This window comes from Polypterus senegalus, chromosome 6 (assembly GCF_016835505.1).
Source record: "Polypterus senegalus isolate Bchr_013 chromosome 6, ASM1683550v1, whole genome shotgun sequence".
In the NCBI taxonomy this organism is placed as follows: domain Eukaryota; kingdom Metazoa; phylum Chordata; class Cladistia; order Polypteriformes; family Polypteridae; genus Polypterus; species Polypterus senegalus.
The window spans coordinates 70,167,937-70,189,235 of record NC_053159.1 but is presented as its reverse complement, the minus strand read 5'-3'; the positions used below and the strand labels follow the sequence as shown (position 1 = coordinate 70,189,235).

The 21,299-nt window shown below is 38.4% G+C and overlaps 1 protein-coding gene across 8 annotated transcripts in view; it reads right to left on the bottom strand.

Annotated features, from left to right (window-relative positions):
- Positions 1-21,299, bottom strand: part of armc8 (armadillo repeat containing 8) — a 276,158-nt gene that overhangs the window by 159,455 nt on the left and 95,404 nt on the right. For 6 of the 8 annotated variants that reach the window (XM_039756304.1, XM_039756309.1, XM_039756303.1 and 3 more), the window contains exon 6: positions 1,389-1,481. The exons of the other annotated variants lie outside the window; for them this stretch is intronic. In XM_039756304.1, coding sequence (XP_039612238.1) covers positions 1,389-1,481 — 93 coding nt within the window. The remainder of the gene's footprint in view (positions 1-1,388; positions 1,482-21,299) is intronic. 8 annotated transcript variants of the gene reach the window in all.

Sequence of the window (21,299 nt, the reverse complement as noted above, 5' to 3'; positions counted from 1 at the left end):
CTTCTTTTGAATTCAATCAGCAGAATGTAAAAACAGGTAATCAAATTCAGCATTTATTTTTTAGACCAGTTCATTTAATTTGTGGTCAATATCACATAGTAGAGCATTTATTTTCCCTAACTGCTTTCTCTGTATCTGTTACAGTATCTACTATTGAATTTTGAGACTTCAGAACAGCAACTGCCAGCACACGGCCAGATGTTCATTGGTGGTTTCCGAGGGAGGGGTGTGTGCAAAGCAGCAGCGCCATCATCACCTGGAGCTGCATTCCAGGCACAGGGTTCACCATTTGTAACACTGTCTGAAACAGAATAAACAGTAATATTGCATTTGCTGCCTGCTTGTGTGTCTTATTAAATATGAAAATTATTCAAATGAGTATGGACAATGGTAAGCGAATAAAAGTGAAAACTCCCCCTACACACTGTTAAAATGATGGTTACAAGTGTGTCACCAATAATTACAGCAGCTCACTGCTCAAACGGTGTGAGCCCCAGATTTCTGCTACCTCCTCCAGTGGTGTTGACACTCAAACGGTGGGCTTGACTCTCCTATTCATGTCGACTTTGATATCTGATCACTTTTTTTTCATTTTGGGAATTGTGAGACTTATTGAACTTGAACTTTTGAGACTTCAGCACGCTGTGCCACTCCATCAGTTTCCTTTTGCTACTTATACCACTGCTTAAGCCACCAAATAGTATATTTTTCTTTGCCTCAACTTCACTGAGCAGGACTTCCAATTTCACATTCGTGGAAATTCTCTTTTTTACACATGCTTTTGCCATTGTCTTTTAATAAAACACTGAAAAGATGGGGATATTTATATTGATTTGAATATTTATATTATATATTTGAATATTTAAATGAGTAAAATTCTGGAAGGAGTCAAGGTAGAGCTGTAGGTACATGCATGTGTATTAAAAGTCACACTGATTATGGATTTATGCATCTGAATTTTTTTGTAAATACTCACATTTCCAGTTTTGTTCATACAGCATGCTTTATTGTGAACTCTACGCAAGGCATTATACATGAGGCCCCAGATGTGTACCATGAAGGAATGCAAAAATTAGATCTGAGGCACCTTTAGCTGCAGTGAACATAACTATAAAGACAGAGCTGGATATGCTTATTTAAACTCATCATGGCCTAACAATCACTGTTGATGAACTATGAAGTGCTCTGTAACTATCCAGCAAATGTCAGGGTTACTTTAGTCATATTTGAATAAGTTAATTTTACTCAAAATTTTGCACTGCACACTTCCCTGTTTCTCAACATAGTGATCAAATTTCCAATGAATATTTTAAGCAGTTTCTGCGTTATTAATTCCATAAAGACAGACAGGCAGAGTCTTTAACATATTACTTTAAAGTAAGTGTTACCTTGCAACAATGTGAGAAGATCTGACAAATATATTCTTGTGTGCGTTGTGATCTGCTTAATAAACACATGAGGTGAGGAATCACTGCTGCATCCTGCGTAAACAGAACAGTATTAACAACACAATAAATAACTGCTAAATAAAACAAGTCTGTACAGATCAAATTTTTTTTAGCTTAAAAGGTGTGCCATATTTAAATTTTAACAGAAATCAAGGGGCATGCTATAAACACAATAGCAGCGGCAACCTGGTGTTCCCTGGGAAAGTAGGAAGAACTACCTAATTTCTATAAAGGATGTTTCTTAAAGTGTACCATCCAAAAGGAATTAAATAAATTTAATTTATTTATTTCAGGGCTCAGAATTCTGAGAATAGAACTGCATTTAAAATTCACTGCAATATAAAGGAAAATCAAAAGATACTCCCAGGTGTTTCATATGTCAATGGTACTTAAAATGTTTCAGACTAAGGAGAAATTTGCTAACATCAAAGATACAGTGGACCACCAAGAATCATTTTACCATAATGCCACATTAAAATGACCACATTTTATTTTATTAAAGGTAATTCCGTAAAAAAATGCTACAATTCTAATTCATTGCTTGATTTGTATTTGAAAGCCTCAGATTTCAGGTAGTGGTCTATAATAGCTCCATCATGACAATAGAACAGCAGTAGGCAGTCTGACAGCTGTGATGCAGTACAGTAGGTCATGTCAGTGGCTGAAATGACATCAGAATTTGAAAGTGACACCTTCATAGTAACCAATAAAAATGTGACTAAAGAGGGACTGAGTTTCAAGATGTGTTGAGCAAGAGAAAGAAAGGAATGGTAAAAACAAGCAGAATATGGATAGGAGGATCACCACTGAAGTAAAAGATGTTACTGTAGTACAGAGACCCTTAACTTCAGTCTTCGAGAGATGCTGTTTTTTGTTTCAACCCAATTGCTAAATAGAAGTTAATCCTTACCATTAACAACAGATAACACATTTTTTATGAAGTTGTCCTTCCTGAAAAATTTTTGGTTACCGAGTGTTCAAGATGAATACAAATGTAATTTCAGATTGACTGTATTATGTAGAAATTTCTAGAAACATTAAATGAATGTTTACTTAATTTAGTATTTAATCACTTAATGATGCCCACAGATTACATTAGTTCATCTCAAGTTGTTTTGTAGCCAACTCTAATACTTCGTTTCAGTGTCCAACAATAGTCGGTAAGCACTGCTGAATTCCACTTGCCCAATACAGCTTTTTCCATCACTGCAATTTCCTGGCAAAACCTTTCATCATGTTTATCATCAACAACATTTAGATTAGCAGGAAAAAAGACTAGGTGTTAAAGCAGAAAATAAATTTTTAGCGACATGTTGCATTTCATGGTTTTGTATGCTTGAAGTATGTTATGAACTATCTGAACATAGTCTTGTGCTGAGTAGTTACAAAAACAATTCTCAACATCCTTTAATGCCTTCCATGCAATTTCCTCTGGCCCCACTAGCAGATCTTTCAACAGTTTTGTCATTGATGATGTGTATTATCTGTACATCTGTTAATCTTGGCATAAAATATTCATGCAACCATCTGCCTCAGATATTAAAATATTTCCATGTTGATTGTTTAATAAAATTTTTCATTAGTCCAAGATGTATATGAAAGTAGTGACAAAATGAATTTCTTAAGAAGACATGTGGTTTATGTGCCACTGACTTCAGTGGCCTTTTCATTTTAATGTAATAAAGAGTTTTTAGCATAGCTGTTCCATTTGTAGACAGAACAACAGCACTTGGTATATTCGAGCTGCATTCCTGGTAGCAGTGCAATTATTTTTACACCACCACAGATGTTCCAGTTGCATTGTTCATAGATTTCTTTCATGTATACCCTATAGCCAATGGGTGTTAAAGGGTGGATACTGCCATTGTGTAACAAGACAGCTTTTAGGCTCAACAGTGACAAATCAATAAAAAAATGTCATTGTTATGGGTGAAGCTCACAACCCACAGCCAATCCTGGACTAAAAAAAACATATTTGATGGGCAACAAATTGAGATATGAAACGAATTGACAAAAACAGGCAATTCCAATAAAGCATTAAAGAAATTTAAAAAATCAGCAGGCCGAAATCCTGTAAAATGCACACAAAACTTTTCAGGAAGCAAAAACTTTACTGTCCATTGTAATGGGACGGGTCATTTAAATATATGGCACATTAGTACTTTTGTTTTACCCATACCAAAACATTCTTATACTGCAAATCTCCAAGAATATCATACAAATAATTTGTGAACAGGAGCAGATTAGTAATAATTATCAGTCATTCAGTTTTTTTTCTCTTCCATTCTTTGTAAATATATTATTAAACCAGATACTTCATGATGAGCACACAAAGTTGTAATTGATCTTACTGTTTAACTAGCTGGTCATTTTTCCATGTCCGATTCTACATTCAGAAAAAATCAACAGTCCAAGACTGACATTTATTTGGTCATTTTTTTCAGTTTTTGATGATTAACTCTTTCTTTTGTCATTTTCATATAAAGTCACCATCTTCTATGGATTTTACTTCATTAACTGTAATCTATCTAGTAAATTAGTAAATAAAGAAACCAGGAAAAACCTGAAGGAAAACTGCATTGACAATAAAAAGAAAGTTAACAGTCAAGATAAATATGCAAATAAAATGTATTGTGGATATATACCATAAACATAGAAATTGGCAAATAACAGCTGTTTAAGCTAGGAGTCAGTCCAATTAAAACGAGAAGGTGGTTCGTATGAAAACCTGCACCACAGTGGGCTCAAGGGTAACTGTTAATTGGCTATTGGTTAAGAAAACAAAAGGCAATTAAAATAGTGAATGCACATGTTTAAGACTAAAAGAAGCAATTGAGAATTGGGAAAATTAAGAAGCAAATTAACTAAAGTGAAGGGAAAATTGTTCCTTTGAATGGAAAATCCTCTCTAACTAGTAAAGGCTTCAGAACCAAACTTAAAGATTCTTAATATAGAATATGGTGTAGCAAAGACATATACTATCAGTAACGTAACAGTGTATAGCTAACTAAAAGAATTATAGTAAAATGGCATGATAACAGGAGTGAGTACAAGCTGTTTGTAAAAAGAAGTGAAGGAGGCATGCATACTTTCCTTTAATGTTAGTTAATATAGTTTTCATTTGTTGTTCTTAGCATAACTGTCAACCTTCTCTATGCACCCACACACAGAAAAGCTGAAGGAGAAGTTTGGTACTTTTTAAATTGAAGATATTATTTACAGTGATTGTATACATTAATTTGTCATGGAAAATAGTCTCCTAAAATGAAGCAATTTTATAAATGAAAAATACAGTGCCTATTCCTGCATTTTAGAAAGGGGCCAACTAAGAACTCTAGCTACTGTTGGCAAGAAAGTAAGATACTGTATTCAAAGGTAGTATATTTAGACTTTATTTAATTTAATGGCGTGAACATCATGTAGCAGCCTAGTTGTTATAAATAAATGCCTATATAACTGACTGACAATTAAAATTAAGTACAGTGCATCTGGAAAGTATTCACAGCGCATCACTTTCTCCACATTTTGTTATGTCACAGCCTTATTCCAAAATGGATTAAATTCATTTTTTTCCTCAGAATTCTACATATAACACCCCATAATTACAAAGTGAAAAAAGTTTACTTGAGATTTTTACGAATTTATTAAAAATAAAAAAATTGAGAAAGCACATGTACATAAGTATTCACAGCCTTTGCCATTAAGCTCAAAATAGAGCTGAGGTACATCCTGTTTCCCCTGATCATCCTTGAGATGTTTCTGCAGCTTAATTGGAGTCCACCTGTGGTAAATTCAGTTGATTGGACATGATTTGGAAAGGCACACACCTGTCTATATAAGGTCCCACAGTTGACAGGTCATGTCAGAGCACAAACCAAGCATGAAGTCAAAGGAATTGTCTGTAGACCTCTAAGACTGGATTGTCTTGAGGCACAAATCTGAGGAAGGTTACAGAAAAATTTCTGCTGCTTTGAAGGTCCCAATGAGCACAGTGGCCTCCATCATCGGTAAGTGGAAGAAGTTCAAAACCACCAGGACTCTTCCTAGAGCTGGCCGGCCATTTAAACTGAGCGATCGGGAAAGAAGGGCCTTATTCAGGGAGGTGACCAAGACCCCGATGGTCACTTGGTCAGAGCTCCAGAGGTCCTCTGTGGAGAGAGGAGAACCTTCCAAAAGGACAACCATCTCTGCAGCAATCCACAAATCAGGCCTGTTTGGTAGAGTGGCCAGACGGAAGCCACTCCTTAGTAAAAGGCACATGGCAACCCGCCTGGAGTTTGCCAAAAGGCACCTGAAGGACTCTCAGACCACGAGAAACAAAATTCTCTGGTCTGATGAGACAAAGATTGAACTCTCTGGTCAAGTACTCAAAAGAAAAAGCCATGCAAAGAATTACATGATATGGAATCACAGAGACAGTGACAGATCAGAAGGTATAATAAGTGGCTCCACTATTGGTGTGGGATAAAGGGATATAGGTTTATAGGACACTGGCTGTCCTACTGGAAAGATACTGTAGCACCTGTACAAATGTGGTAGGTCATTTTTGAACTACACTGGCAGCAATGTATTGGGGAGGCATAAGAATAGGTTAGTAAAGGACTGTTCAAACAGGGAAAAGAAGAGGTAGAGATCTTAGGTCAGGCTGTGACGATGTGGTTTATAAACTTCACATAAAGGAACAGACAATAGTACTACTTAAAATATTAACGAAAACTTTGAAATTTCTAGCCAACAGTTAATATGCAAAACTAAAAACGAACATACATTAAAAAGTGTTTATCTTAATGCTGCAAGTATCAAGAATAAATGTAATGAGTTTGAGTGATACAGTATGCAGTCTATTTAAGATGGCAATGTAAGAAAACCTATCTACACTCCATGACCCCGAAGCAACTACTAAGCTAGCCGTTCGCTCAGTAGTCTCCCATAAGAACAGAGGTGGAGGTCTTTGCATGTATGTACACAACATACAGATGCAAATAATACTGATAAGAACTTCTTCTCAATATAGAATATGGAAAACTAAAGTGCACACCATTTTATCTACCACATGAGTTAAATGATATAAGCATTACAGATGTACAGTATATATACCACTGCAAGCTAATATTAAAGCAGCAACCATACCACATGTACTTCAGAATAATTAATCCACATGAAGCTAAGCATGTCTGGGCCTGGCTAGTACACAGGTCTAGAAAAAAGTTTTAATTGCTGTCCAGCAGGGGGGCGCTTACCCTATGGTCTAAATGTTAACCACAATGCACTAGTGCAGTAATTGGGACACTATGGTGTAAAAATGGTGTAAGGCTTCAGATGAGACACAAAACTGAAGTCCTGACTCTATGTCATTATAAAAGATCCCTGGGAGCGCTTCATAAATAGCTGGGTGTATCCCGATGTCCAGGCTAAATTGCCCTCCATGGCCAAGTCATTCTGACCTCCTAATTATGCTGTCTCTAACTGTCTGTCTGTCTGTCTGTCTCTCTCTCTCTAACCACTTCACCACCTAATAGCTAAAGTGTGGAGAGTGTACTGGTGCTGTCGTCGCGTCATCCAGGTGGATGCTACTCATCAGTGGTGGTTGAAGTGGCTAACTTACTCACTATGAAAAGTGCTTTGAGTAATTAGAAAAGCACTATATAAATGTTAGGAATCATTATTATTATTATTATTATTAGTAGTAGTAGTAGCAGTACTTGGCTAATAGTCAATAACAAACAACAAGGCACAAAACCAGATGTAATTTTAATTATCACTAGTAAATTCAATCAGGACAACCTTTTATATATCATCTTATTGTGTTATGGTATAGATTTAAATTTAAATGATGTGTTTTTATTTGTATGTGGTTAAAAAAAATCATAATTTAGGGAGTCACATAAACTATTACATTTTGCTGTACTTTCTACAATTAAAATGAAGGCATTCTATACTATAATCATATTATGTAAATAGCAGAGCCCTATGTAAATACAACAGATGATAACAAAATATATGAGAACTAAACGTAGAAAAAAATGATACAAAAACATTATACTTGGTCATTTGTATATTTAGAAACCCACCCAGAACTGCATATCTTTGAGTGGCAAACGTATGTGATCTAGCAGGCAACTTGAAGGTGAGAGAGTCAGGTGTTGTTAATCAACATGATGACACTCAAGTGTGAATGGGCATCCTGTTTACTTTCAAACATGTATCATGCCACAGACAGACATTTCAGAGGACCTCAGAAAAAGAACTGTTGATGCTCATTGTGCTGGGAAAAGTTGCAAAACCATTTCTGCAGAGTTAGGACTGCACCAATCCACAGTTAAACAGGAAGTTTAAGACTATTGTTACTTTCCTAAGGAGTGGTTGACCAACAAAGATCACTCCAAGGGCAAGGCATGTGATTGTTCGCAAGGTCACAAAAGAACCAAGGGTAACTCCTAAACAACTAAAAGCTTCTTTCACTTTGGTTAATATTAGCGTTCATGAGTCCACCATTAGGAGGACACTGAACAACAGTAGTGTGAATGGCTGGGTTGCAAGGAGAACGCTTACTGCTTTCAAAAAAACATTGCTTTCTGTCTACAGTTTGCCAAACAGCATGTGGAAAAGCCTGAAAGCTACTGGAGTAATGTTTAATGGACATATGATACCAAAATAGAACTTTTTGGTTGAAATAAGAACCGTTCTGTTTGGAGAAAGAAAAACACTGTATTCCAGCATGAGAACCTTACCCAACCTGTAAAATACGGTAGCTGCAATATCATGCTTTGGACCTACTTTGCTGTGTCTGGGCCAGGACACAGCTTGCAACTGTGGATGGGAAAATTAATTCTGAATAAAATCCACAAATTCTAAAGTAAAATGTCAGCATCAGTCTGTGAACTGTATCTCAAGAGAAACTAGTTCATGCAGCAAGACAATGACTCCAAGGAGACAAGTACTTCCACCAAAGAATGGTTAAAGAAGAATAAAATAAAGGTATTTTACAAGGCCAAGTCAAACTTCTGACTGCCAGTTCATTTGAAAAATCCCAAAAACTTCCCTGAGTTTATGCAATTTTGAATGGAGGAATGGGCTAAAATTCTTCCAAGGTAATGTGTATGACTGTTCAAGACCTACTGGAAACGTTTAGTTTCAGCTATTGCTGCAAAAGGTCACATCAAATACTAAATGCAAATGTTTATATACTTATACCACTCACAGGTATGTAATACTGGGTGATTTTTCACAATAATAAAATGATCATGTATGATATTTTTATTTAATTTGTTTAGCTGGGTTCTTCATATCAACAACCCCAATTCCAAAAAAGTTGGGATGTTGGGATGCTGTATCAAATTTAAATAAAAGAAAACAATGATTTGCAAAATCTCAGACTCCTATTTTATTCATAATATTACATAGAAATAACATCAAATGTTGTCAAAAGGTGCGATATTTTACTATTTCATGAAAAATGTAAGGTCAATTTGAATTTAATGGCAAAAACACATCTTTAAAAAGTTGGGACGGGGCAACAAAAAGCTATAAAAGAGAAACAAAACAGCTGGAGGAACATTTTGCAACTAATTTGGTTAATTTGCAACTGGTCAATAACATGATTGGGTATAAAAGGAGCATCTTAAAAAGGCTGAGATTCTCAGAGCTAAAGATAGGCAGAGGTTCACCAATCTGTAAAAAAAACTGAGTCTACAAATTGTAGAACAATTTCAGAATAGTGTTCCTCAATGTACAGTTGTAAAGACTTTGAATGCCTCGTCATCTACAGTACATAATATCATCAAAACATCGGAGAATCTGGAGAAAGCTCTTTGTACACAGGAAACTGAACATAAATATTGGATGCCCATGATCTTCAGGCCCTCCGGCTCCACTGCATTAAAAACAGACATGATTCTGTCATGGAAATCATTGTATGTGAACATAATTTGCCGTGCCATCCACAAATGCAGATTAAAACTCTATCATGCAAAGAAGTCATATGTCAACATGATCTAGAAATGCCACCATCTTCTTTGGGCTAAAGCTCATTTAAAATGGACTAAGGCAAAGTGGAGAACTGTTCTGTCAGCAGAAGAACCAAAATTTGATATTCTTTTTGGAAAACATGGATGCTGTGTCCTCCGGACTAAAGAGTAGAGGGACCATCCAGTTTGTTATCAGTACTCAGTTCAAAAGTCTGCATCTCTGATGGTATGGGGGTGCATCAGTACCTATGGAATGGGCAGCTTGCATATCTGGAAAAGCACCATCAATGATGAAAGGCATATACAGGTTTTAGAGCTACATATGCTCACATCCAGACAACATCTTTTTCAGGGAACACCTTGCATGTTTTAACAAATCAGTGCTAACCCACAAACTGAATCTTTAACAACAGCATGGCTTCGTAGTAGAATAGTTTGGATGCTAAACTGGCCTATCTGCAGTCCAGACCTTTCACCAACTGAAAACATGAAACAAAAAATACGATACAGAAAACCCAGGATTGTTGAACAGCTGTATCAGACAAAATGCACAACATTCCTCGCTCAAAAGTGCAGCAACTGGTCTCCTCAGTTCCCAGGGGCCTCATGTATAAACGGTGCGTACGCACAGAAATGTTGCGTAAGAACTTTTCCACGTTCAAATCGCGATGTATAAAACCTACACTTGGCGTAAAGCCACGCACTTTTCCACGGTACCTCATACCTTGTCGTACGCAAGTTCTCCGCTCGGTTTTGCAGACTGGCGACACCCAGCGTCAAAGCAATGGTACTGTTCCTGTGTGATTACTCATTATTTTCATGACGCGGCTTTATAAATACACCGAAACTAACCACATATTGTTTATTAGTGTAATGCATCTGATTGTAATTAACTCGTAACAATATAATGGTCCAGGAACAGCCATAGTATTCCAAATACCATAACTACTTTAGCGTTGTTACTCTCACTGCACCTTCCTCTTCTTCTTATTTTTCTTCTTCTTCTTTCAGCTCCTCCCGTTAGGAGTTGCCACAGCGGATCATCTTTTTCCATATTACTCTCACTGCACCACGCGGAGTATTTATATCACTGTATCTGAGTGTGAATCACAGCAGCAGCTGATCGGAAAGAGAATTATCGGTATACAGCTTCAAGGACACGCTGTCTCAGCCACGGCAAAACGTTTTAAAGCCTTTCCTGTACAGACCTCGCGGTTCTGAAACAGTTTAATACCAAGAACTTTAAATGCAGTCAATCAAGTGCTCCTTGTAGAACTGTTTGTACTTATAAGTACAATCACCCCACTGTAAACTTGCACTACAGTTATAATATCGCACAACCTGAGCCACTTTATAAAGCGCATATTTACATATGATGGCGATATCATTTTTAAGGTGAAATGCAGCAAAATATGTTTGTTAAATTATACAGATAAAACTTTAACTTCATTTAAATAATCTATATTCTTCACTGGGAGTGTCGTGAAGGATAGAATAATTAAACATGTACTACGAAGATATTTCAATGTTCTTTAAACGTTTTGAAGAATCGGCGCTAAGCTTACAGATGGCTTAATGTGTATTACAGAGCTGATTGTATGGCGATCAGTTACTTGGGGAAAGAAAGGCACTGACTGCAGTGACAGCTACGCCAATATATTTTGAATATAAAACAGAAAGAGAGAATAAGAACACAGCAAAAAACGCAGCGACAAATTTCGGCAAAAGTTAAATGCTTGTGTCATGAGCACAAGGCAGCTATGCAGTGTTTGCAACGGACGTGGCCATCCACCGTGCATGACATTGGCGGGCGAAGGAGCCACCGATTCTTCCTCTGCCCAGTGCCACCACAAGCCTAGAGCCGACCCTGAGTACTGCTGCAATAAATTATTTCATCGAAGTGAATCCCATGTTTAATAGCGTGCTTTAACTCCTATCATCATGAAAATGACATCACGTATACATCTCAGTATTTTAGTTATTCAGAGAGCTGTAATATCACAAATGTAATGGACTCTGTGTCCAGTTGGAGGAAGAGAGCCGGTTTAAGAAGCAAGTAGTGATTCACACACACAGAGCACATAGAAGATCAAATACAAAACAAAGCATTTAACGTGCTACTTTAATTACGATGTGATTTGAGAAACTGGTTAATTAAACGATTTTAAGATGAAGTTTATGATGTTCTACTTTAATGACAAAATAAACTACGTGATTAAAGTGGAAATGTTGAGATTGAAGTTGACATTTCGTGCTTTTTACCCACTGTGTGCCTTTTTTTCTCTGTACCCTAATAAGCTTTCATATGACACTCAGACAGTGGGCTACAACTCGGCTTTTCACGGCGACTTTGTGACTTCGTTTGTATTTCCGGCACTGTGCGATTTTGTGAACGTGAACTTTCAAGTTTCTCCAACACGCTATGTCACTCGATCAACTTCCTTTTGTTGATTATACCACGGTTTATTTAAAAAAATAGTATGTTTTTCCTTTGCCTCCACTTGGTATTCGCTGAAATTCTTATATTTCCCCCGTGCTTTTCCCATTGTCTTTTCACAGAAGGCTGCGCTTAAGGGCGATTTATATTATTTTGCATATTCAAAGAGGCGTAATTCTGGGAGGAGTTGGGACGTTACATAAAGCGCGTGCAGCGTTAGTTTTCACGCTGATCGGGATTTATGTAGCGGAAGAACGTGGAAGTTAGATGCGCACAGATTCCTGCATCTGGATTTTCTGTGCGTAAGCACATTTCGGCTTTTGTGCTTACGCCATGTTATAGTGCGAGTTCTACGCACGGCGTTATACATGAGGCCCCAGATGTTTACACAATTTTAAAAGAAAAGAGGGGAGGCTACACAATGGTAAACATGACCCTGCCCCAATGCTTTTGAGCCATCAAATTCAAAATGACCTTATTCTTTTCTTAAAATGGTACATTTTCTCAGTTTTAACTTTTGATATGTTTTCTATGGTTCACTTGGTTCAGGCTAACAGGCTAACCTCTCTCTATCTCTCTCTCTCTCATTTCTCCTAGGGCACGAAGCAGAAAATGGCCGACAGTGGGGTAACTTCGCGTTGAAATCGTAGTTGAGGAACTCCAAGCACTTGATGAACAGATTCAGAAACTCCTGTCCGACGGAAATACCTGAGAAATCTGAAGGCCCGGCTGTTGGATAAACCGTCCTTGCCATCTGGAACCGTCGAAACATCAACCCCGCGTTGTGCCGACCTCACCCCGCGTCTCTAGGAGCGCGCGCTGCTGACCTCGGTGGATTTCAGCTATGCAGGCGGGGGTTCAAGGCCAGAGCACCTCCATCGGCACAGGCAGCATTTTATCTCAGAACCGGTTTGACCCTCTCCGCGTCCCCATTTCGCCTTCAGCACCTGGTGATGTATTAGTGGTAGGTGATTCTATCGTTAGAAACCTTAATGTCGCATGCCCTAATGCAAAATCGTTTGTTTCTTGTTTTCCGGTGCTCGTGTCCGAGATGTAATGAAGCGTCGCCAGCAGTCTACGAAACACAAGGAGAGGGCAGTTGGATCAATCGTCTTGCATGCCGGCGTAAGCGATATAAGGCACCGACAATCAGAAATCCTGAAGGCTGACTTCGCAGCTTTGATTAAAGACACGAAGGAGAGGACCCCATCGGCAAAGATCTTCGTTTCTGGTCCACTACCTCTTCTCAGACGATCCAACGAGTACTACAGTCGTCTGCTAGGGTTGAACAACTGGCTACAGGGTTTCTGCAAGAAGAAGGATGTCGGTTTCATCAACAATTGGAATCTCTTTTGGAAAGGCGCGTCTCTTCAAGCGTGATGGCCTGCATCCGAACAGTTTCGGCGCCCGGGTCCTCTCCGAAAACATATCGAAGGTAATTCGTTTTTCTTGACTATCTATCTCTGCTCTTAACCCCTTCCAAAATAATACTGTTGTGCCAGGACATGATGAATGTTTAATAGAGTCTTCCGTTAAAGTGCACACCATTAATACTGTAATAAGCAATCTCAATGCACGTAGAAAACCTAGGAAATACGGCATAAACTCCAATAATCTAATTAAAATCACTATTTTAGAGGAACAATGTATTAAAACTATAAAACAGATCACAGATTAAACAAAAATACACACAGAGCGGCTAATAATAATAATTTAGTTCCTATTCCAAATAACAATAACGCACATAGTACTCATCTCTGCACCTCCGAAACATTAAATATGGCACTATTAAATGTTAGAGCTTTAACTAACAAAACGTTTTTTATCAACGATGTTATTAGTGATAAAAATAGATCTTATTGCACTAAATGAAACATGGCTTAATTCAGATGCGCAGTTTTAATCGAATCTGCTCCTCCGGATTACAGTTTTACTCATGGAAACCTCCAGGGAAAAGGCGGATTGGCTAACATTTACTCGAGCGATTAAAATGTAAAGATGTCAGTTTTGGTAAGTTCAAGTCCTTTGAGTATCTCCGTTGTTATTCATGGAGATTCTCAAGTTCTAGTACTATCCGTGTATAGACCTCCTAAATATAACGCTCGTTTTTGAGGAATTCTCTGACTTAATGTCAATTTTAATTACTAACTATGACACACTCCTAATAGTTGACTTTAATTTTCATATAGATAATCAGTGTGATCTAAAAGTAAAAGAATTTATGAACCTCCTGGATTCTTTTGATTTGAGACAACTCATAAATCAGCCTACACATAAAGCAGGTCATACATTAGACTTAGTGATTACTAAAGGACTGAAAGTTGATATAAAACAGATCATTGATATTGGTCTATCAGACCATTTTCTTCTACTTTTAATATAGAAATAATGATAAAAACACTCATGAGAAGCATATTGTTAAAAAACGCTTCTTTGATTCGGCAGCAGCTTTAAAACTTACAAACATTTTAAGCAATCAGTCCGTTTATAGTGCCAGCTATAATAGCGAGGACAATGTAAATAGTAAGGTGGAAAGATTTAATTCTAAAGTGAGAGCTGCTGTTGACATAGTTGCACCTGAAAAGACAGTGAAAAAATCTTCTAGCATTGTTATACCATGGAAGACCCAAAGAGTGTCTGATTTAAAGAGAACATGCCGTAGAGCTGAGCGTCAATGGAGGAAGACTAAACTTACTATCCACCACGAAATATTAAAAGTCAAAATAACAGAATACAATAACACTGTCCGTCTTGAGAGACGCTGCTATTTCTCAAGATTATAAATAACAATGCTAGTAATCCCAGAGTCTTATTTTCAACAATTGATCGCCTACTAAACCCAGGTAGCTCAAAGGAATGCCTCCTAAGTGCTTCCAGTGAAACCTGTGAGGCTGTCGCTGTATTTTCAATCAAAAATTAATGATATTAGAAATAACATAGTATATCTCCCCAACACTAAGGATCCCCTAAACCCCAGCATCCTGTTATAAACAAATTAAACTCTTTCACTAGGATAGATTTACCTGATTTACAAAAAATAATCTCTCAATTAAAACCCTCCACCTGTCCTTGACCCGATACCAACAAGGTTTTTCAAAGAAGTATCAGGCGTGCTAATTGATAATGTTCTGACATAGTAAATTCGTCACTAGATACTGGGGTCTTCCCAGACTGTCTTAAGACTGCTGTAGTTAAACCCCTACTTAAGAAACATAATCTTGACCCTCAGCTCTTGAAAATTTTAGACCCATCTCTAACCTGCCTTCTTAAGTAAAGTTCTGAGAAGGCAGTCATTATGCAGTTAAATGACCACCTAAATAAACATGCTATTCTTGATAAATTTCAGTCAGGTTTTAGAACAAATCACAGCACAGAAACTGCACTCGTTAAAGTAGTAAATGACTTGCGGGTAAATGCAGACAGAGGCCATTTATCTGTTCTCATCCTCTTAGATCTGAGTGCTGCATTTGACACCATTGATCACAACATTCTTAGAAATCGCCTTAGTCAATGGGTGGGCCTCTCTGGCAGTGTCTTAAATTGGTTTGAATCCTACCTGACAGGGAGAAAATTTTTGTTAGTTGTGGGAATTACAACTCAAGACACATGATATCCAATATGGTGTTCCACAAGGCTCTATCCTGGGTCCGCTGTTATTCTCAATCTACATGCTTCCGTTAGGTCAGATTATCTCAGGGCACAACGTGAGCTACCACAGCTATGCTGATGACACACAGCTGTACTTATCAATAGCACCTGATGACCCTGATTCTATTGATTCACTAACACAATGTCTGACTAGTATCTCAGAATGGATGAATAGTAATTTTCTCAAGTTAAATAAAGAAAACTGAAATTTTAGTGATCAGCAATAATGGATACAATGAGGCTATTAGAAATAAACTGGATACATTAGGATTAAAAGTCAAGACGGAGGTAAAAAGCTTAGGGGTGATTGTTGACTGTAATCTGAATTTTAAATCACATATTAATCAGATCATTAGGACAGCATTTTTCACTTAAGAAACATAAGTAAAGTTAGACCTCTTATATCACTGAAAGATGCTGAGAAATTAGTTCACGCGTTTGTTTTCAGTCGACTAGATTACTGTAATGCACTCCTCTCAGGACTACCCAAAAAAGATATAAATCGTTTGAAACTAGTGCAGAATGCAGCTGCTAGAATCCTAACTAGGAAAAGAAAATCTGAACACAAATTTTCCAGTTTTGATGTCACTACACTGGTTACCTGTGTCATTCAGAATTGACTTTAAAATTCTGCTTATGGTTTATAAAGCCTTAAATAATCTCGCCCCATCTTATATATCGGAATGTCTGACACCTTATATTCCAAATCGTAACCTCAGATCCTCAAATGAGTGTCTCCTTAGAATTCCAAGAACAAAACTTAAAAGAAGTGGTGAGGCGGCCTTCTGCTGTTATGCACCTAAAATCTGGAATAGCCTGCCAATAGGAATTCGCCAGGCTGATACAGTAGAGCACTTTAAAACACTGCTGAAAACACATTACTTTAACATGGCCTTTTTATAACTTCATTTTAATCTTAATTTAACTATTCATGGTGGCTCTAAAATCGTTACTGACCCCTACTCTCTTTTCTGTTTCTTTTTCCGGTTTCTTTGTGGTGGTGGCCTGCCACCACCACCTACTCAAAGCTTCATGATGCTCCAACAATGATGGACGGATTAAAAGGCAGAAGTCTACGTGACCATCATCATCATCAAGCCCTTCCGTGAGAATCCTAAATCCAAAGAGGACTGTTTCATTTATGTTAGGTAGAATGCCCACAGGGGACTGGGCGGTCTCATGGTCTGGAATCCCTACAGATTTTATTTTTTCTCCAGCCGTCTGGAGTTTTTGTTTTTCTGTCCCCTGGCCATTGAACCTTACTCTTATTCGATGTTAATGTTGATTTATTTTGTTTTATAATTGTGTCTTTCATTTTTCTATTCTTTAATATGTAAAGCACTTTGAGCTACTGTTTGTATGAAAATGTGCTATATAAATAAATGTTGTTGTTCTATGATCTATTGAGAATAAAATGCAGGTTTAATAGATTTGCAAATCATTGCATTCTGTTTTTCTATGTCTGAACTTTTTTGGAATTGAGGTTGTACTCTTGGGACTTGTGTGAAAATCTGATAAAGTTTTAGGTCACATTTATGCAGGAATACGGGAAATTCTGAAGGGTTCACTAACTTTGAAGCACCACTGCATAACCTATTGGGATACACAAAACTTAGGAAAGATATAGTGGGTAAAACTGAAGAGGTAAGACAGATAATTATGTCAAAGAGAAAAATATTCTTGGTGACTGTATCTGGTTTTAAATAAAAACCATAACAGACAAAAGGCCTGACATGTTGAAGTGGATTATAGGCCAGCCTATATTATATTTGTTTTGAACTTATAATTATTTTACATGCCTTCAACCATAAACCACACTTTAAAAAAAAAAAAAAACAAACTGCACACAGGTGTGAGTGTAATGAATACAGGGAGAGTTCATTTTTTAAAATGCAAAATCACAGGGAAATTAAATTTGATAGAGCAGATAGAGAGCAACCCAGCCACAGGGGATGCACAAATCAGTCTGTTTCTTCGTGCCAGTCCCAAGCCCAGATAAACAGTGAGGGTTACGTCAGGAAGAGGATCCAGTGTAAAATTTTGCCAGATCAATATGAGGACAACAATACAAATTTCCATACCAGATCTGTCGAGGCCCGGATTAAGAACGACTGACACCAGTACTGTTAGCTAACAGGGTGCTGGCAGAAATTGGGCTACTGTTGGCCAAAGAAGTAGAAGAAGAGGGAGTAGACGTGTCTGGAGGCAGGAGGAAAGGAGGAAGGTAAAGACAGAGGAACTGAGGGTAGGAACTTTGAATGTTGGCAGTATGACTGGTAAGGGAAGAGAGTTAGCTGATACAATAGAGAGAAGAAGGGTTGATATATTGTGCGTACAGGAGACCAAATGGAAGGGGAGTAAGGCCAGGTGGATCAGAGGTGGATTCAAATTGTTCTATCATGGTGTGGATGGGAGAAGAAATGGGTAGGGATTATTCTAAATGAGAAGTATGTCAAGAGTGTTTTGGAGGTGAAAAGAGTGTCAGACAGAGTAATGATTATGAAGCTGGAAATTGAAGATGTGATGACGAATGTTGTTACTGCATATGCCCCGTAAGTTGGTTGTTGGATGAGAAGGAAGATTTCTGGAGTGAGTTGGATGAGGTGATGGACAGTGTGTCCAAGGGACAAAAAGTGGTGATTGAAGCGGATTTCAATGGACATGTTGGTGAAGGGAACAGAGGTGATGAGGAGGTGATGAGGAGGTGATGGGTAGGTATGGTGTCAAGGAGAGGAATGAAGAAGGTCAGAGGATAGTGGATTCTGCAAAAAGGATGGGCATGACTGTGGTGAATACGCATTTTAAGAAGAGGCAGGAACACAGGGTGATGTACAAGAGTGCAGGAAGATGCCAACAGGTAGATTATATCCTATGCAGAAGAGTCAATCTGAAGGAGATTAAAGACTGCAAAGCGGTGGCAGGGAAAATTGTGGTTCATTGGCCTAGGAAGGTGGTCAGTAGGATGATGTTGGAGATCGAGAAGAGGAAGAGAGTGTGGACAAAGCCAAGGATCAAATGGTGGAAGTTGAAAAAGGAAGACTTCAAGGTTGAGTTTAGGGAGGAAGTACGACAGGCACTGGGTGGCAGTGAAGAGTTACCAGACAGCTGGGCAACTTCAGCACAAGTAGTAAGTAACAGCAAGAAGGGTGCTTGGCTTGACATCTGGACAGAGGAAGGAGGAAAAGGAAACCTGGTGGTGGAATGGGGAAATACAGGAGAGTATACAGAGGAAGAGGACAGCAAAGAAGAAGTGGAAAAGTCAGAGAGATGCAGAAAGTAGACAAGAGTACAAGGAGATAAAGCACAAGTTGAAGAGAGAGGCGGCGAAGACTAAAGAAAAGAAGTATGATGAGTTGTATGAGACGCTGGACACTAAGGAGGGAGAAAAGGACCTGTACTTGGCTGGGAAAGATGTCCAGCACGTTAGGGTGAAAGGATAAAGATGGAAACATACTCACAATCGAGAGTGTGTTGACGAGATGGAAAGAGTACTTTGAGAGGCTGATGAATGAACAGAATGAGAGACAGAGAAGTTTGGATGATGTGGAGATAGTGAATCAGGACGTGCAATGGATTAGCAAAGAGGATGGAAGAATGGCAAGGCCGTTGGTCCAGATAATATACCTGTGGAAGCATGGAGGTGTTTAGGAGAAATGGCAGTGGAATTTTTAATCAGTTTGTTTAATGGAATCTTGGAAAGTGAAAGGATGCCTGAGGAGTGGAGAAGAAGTGTACTGATACCGATTTTTAAGAATAAGGGGGACGTGCAGAGCTGTAGTAACTACAGGGGGATAAAATTGGTGAGCCACAGCAGGAAGTTATGGGAAAGAGTAGCGGAAGCTAGGTTATAAAGTGAGGTGATGATTAGTGAGCAGCCGTATGGCTTCATGCCAGGAAAGAGCACCAAAGATGCAATGTTTGCTCTGATGGTGTTGATGGAGAAGTACAGAGAAGCCTAGAAGGAGTTGCATTGTGTCTTTGTGGACCTGGAGAAAGCATATGACAAGGTGCCTACAGAGGAGTTGTGGTATTATATGAGGAAGTCGGGAGTGGCAGAGAAGTATTAAGAGTTGTACAGGATATATATGAGGGGAATGTGACAGTGGTGAGAACTGCAGTAGGCGTGACGGATGCATTCAACATGGAGGTGTAATTACATCAGGGATTGGCTCTGTGCTCTTTCTTATTTGCAATGCTGATGGACAGGTTGACAGACAAGATTAGACAGGAGACCCGTGGACTATGATGTTTACTGATAACATTGTGATCCGTAACGAGGGTAGGGAGCAGATTGAGGGGACTGGAGAGTTGAAAATTTGCTATGGAGAGGAGAGGAATGAAGATCAGTAGGAACAAGACAGAATACAGGTGTATAAATGAGAAGGTCAGTGGAATGGTGAGGATGCAAAGAGTAGAGATGACGAAGGTGGATGAGTTTAAATACTTGGGATTAACAATTCAGAGCAACGGGGATTGTGGAAGAGAGGTGAAAAAGAGAGTGCAGTCATGGTGAAATGGGTGGAGAAAAGTGTCAGGAGTGATTTGTGACAGACTTGTATCAGCAAGAGTGAAAGGGAAGGTCTACAGGACAGTAGTAAGACCAGCTTTGTTATATGGGTTGGAGACGGTGGCACTGACCAGAAAGCAGGAGACAGAGCTGGAGGTGGCAGAGTTAAAGATGTTAAGATCTGCATTGTGTGTGATGAGGATGGACAGGATTAGAAACGAGTACATTAGAGGGTCGGCTCACGTTGGGAGAAAAAGTCAGAGAGGTGAGACTGAGTTGGTTTGGACATGTGCAGAGGAGAGATGGTAGGTATATTGGGAAAAGAATGTTAATGATAGAGCTGCCAGGAAAGAGGAAATGAGGAAGGCCTAAGAGAAGGTTTATGGATGTGGTGAAAGAGGACATGCAGGTGGTGGGTGTAACAGAGCAAGATGCAGAAGACAGGACAATATGGAAGAAGATGATCCGCTGTGGCAACCCCTAACGGGAGCAGACAAAAGAACAAGAAGAAGAGCAGACAGAGAGCACGTGCACACATTTTAGAGATACTTCTTCTCTGGATACATGGCTATGGTGAGCACTGGGACAGACCCTGGACTGGATCAGCTAACACAGCTGAGGAAAGTAAGCACAGATGGGGCTACTGCTGACACGAAGTAAGAGGTGCAGGGCAGAAATTGTGCGGACAGGCAGTGCTTAAGGCAGATGAGAGTGCATAGGGCTATGGAAGATCAAGTAGCACTGAAGGGCCAGGCTGCAGAATAACTAACCGATAATGAGCATTTTTTCGCTGCAAATAACTTTTGCACACTCTGCCCACCCTAAAAATCCTTTTACTGAGTTTCATATTTCATAATTCCAAAATTGCATCCAAAATAAATTTCTGGGGTGACTTCACTGAACTGTATGTGAAACACAGGGCCATGTAGGTTTGGATTTTTTTTCTCCCTAAATAATAAAAACCATCATCTAAAAACTGCATTTTGTGTTTACTTGTGTTATATTTGACTAATGGTTAAATGTGTTTGATGATCAGAAACATTTTGTGTGACAAACATGCAAAAGAATAAGAAATCAGGAAGGGGGCAAATAGTTTTTCACACCATATACATACATAGCAAAATACCTGCACTTTGCAGCGGAGAATTAGTGTGTTAAAGAAGTAATGAAAAAGAAAAGGAAACATTTTAATAATAACGTAACATGATTGACAATGTAATTGTTTTGTAATTGTCATGAGTGTTGCTGGCATATATATATATATATATATATATATATATATATATACATAT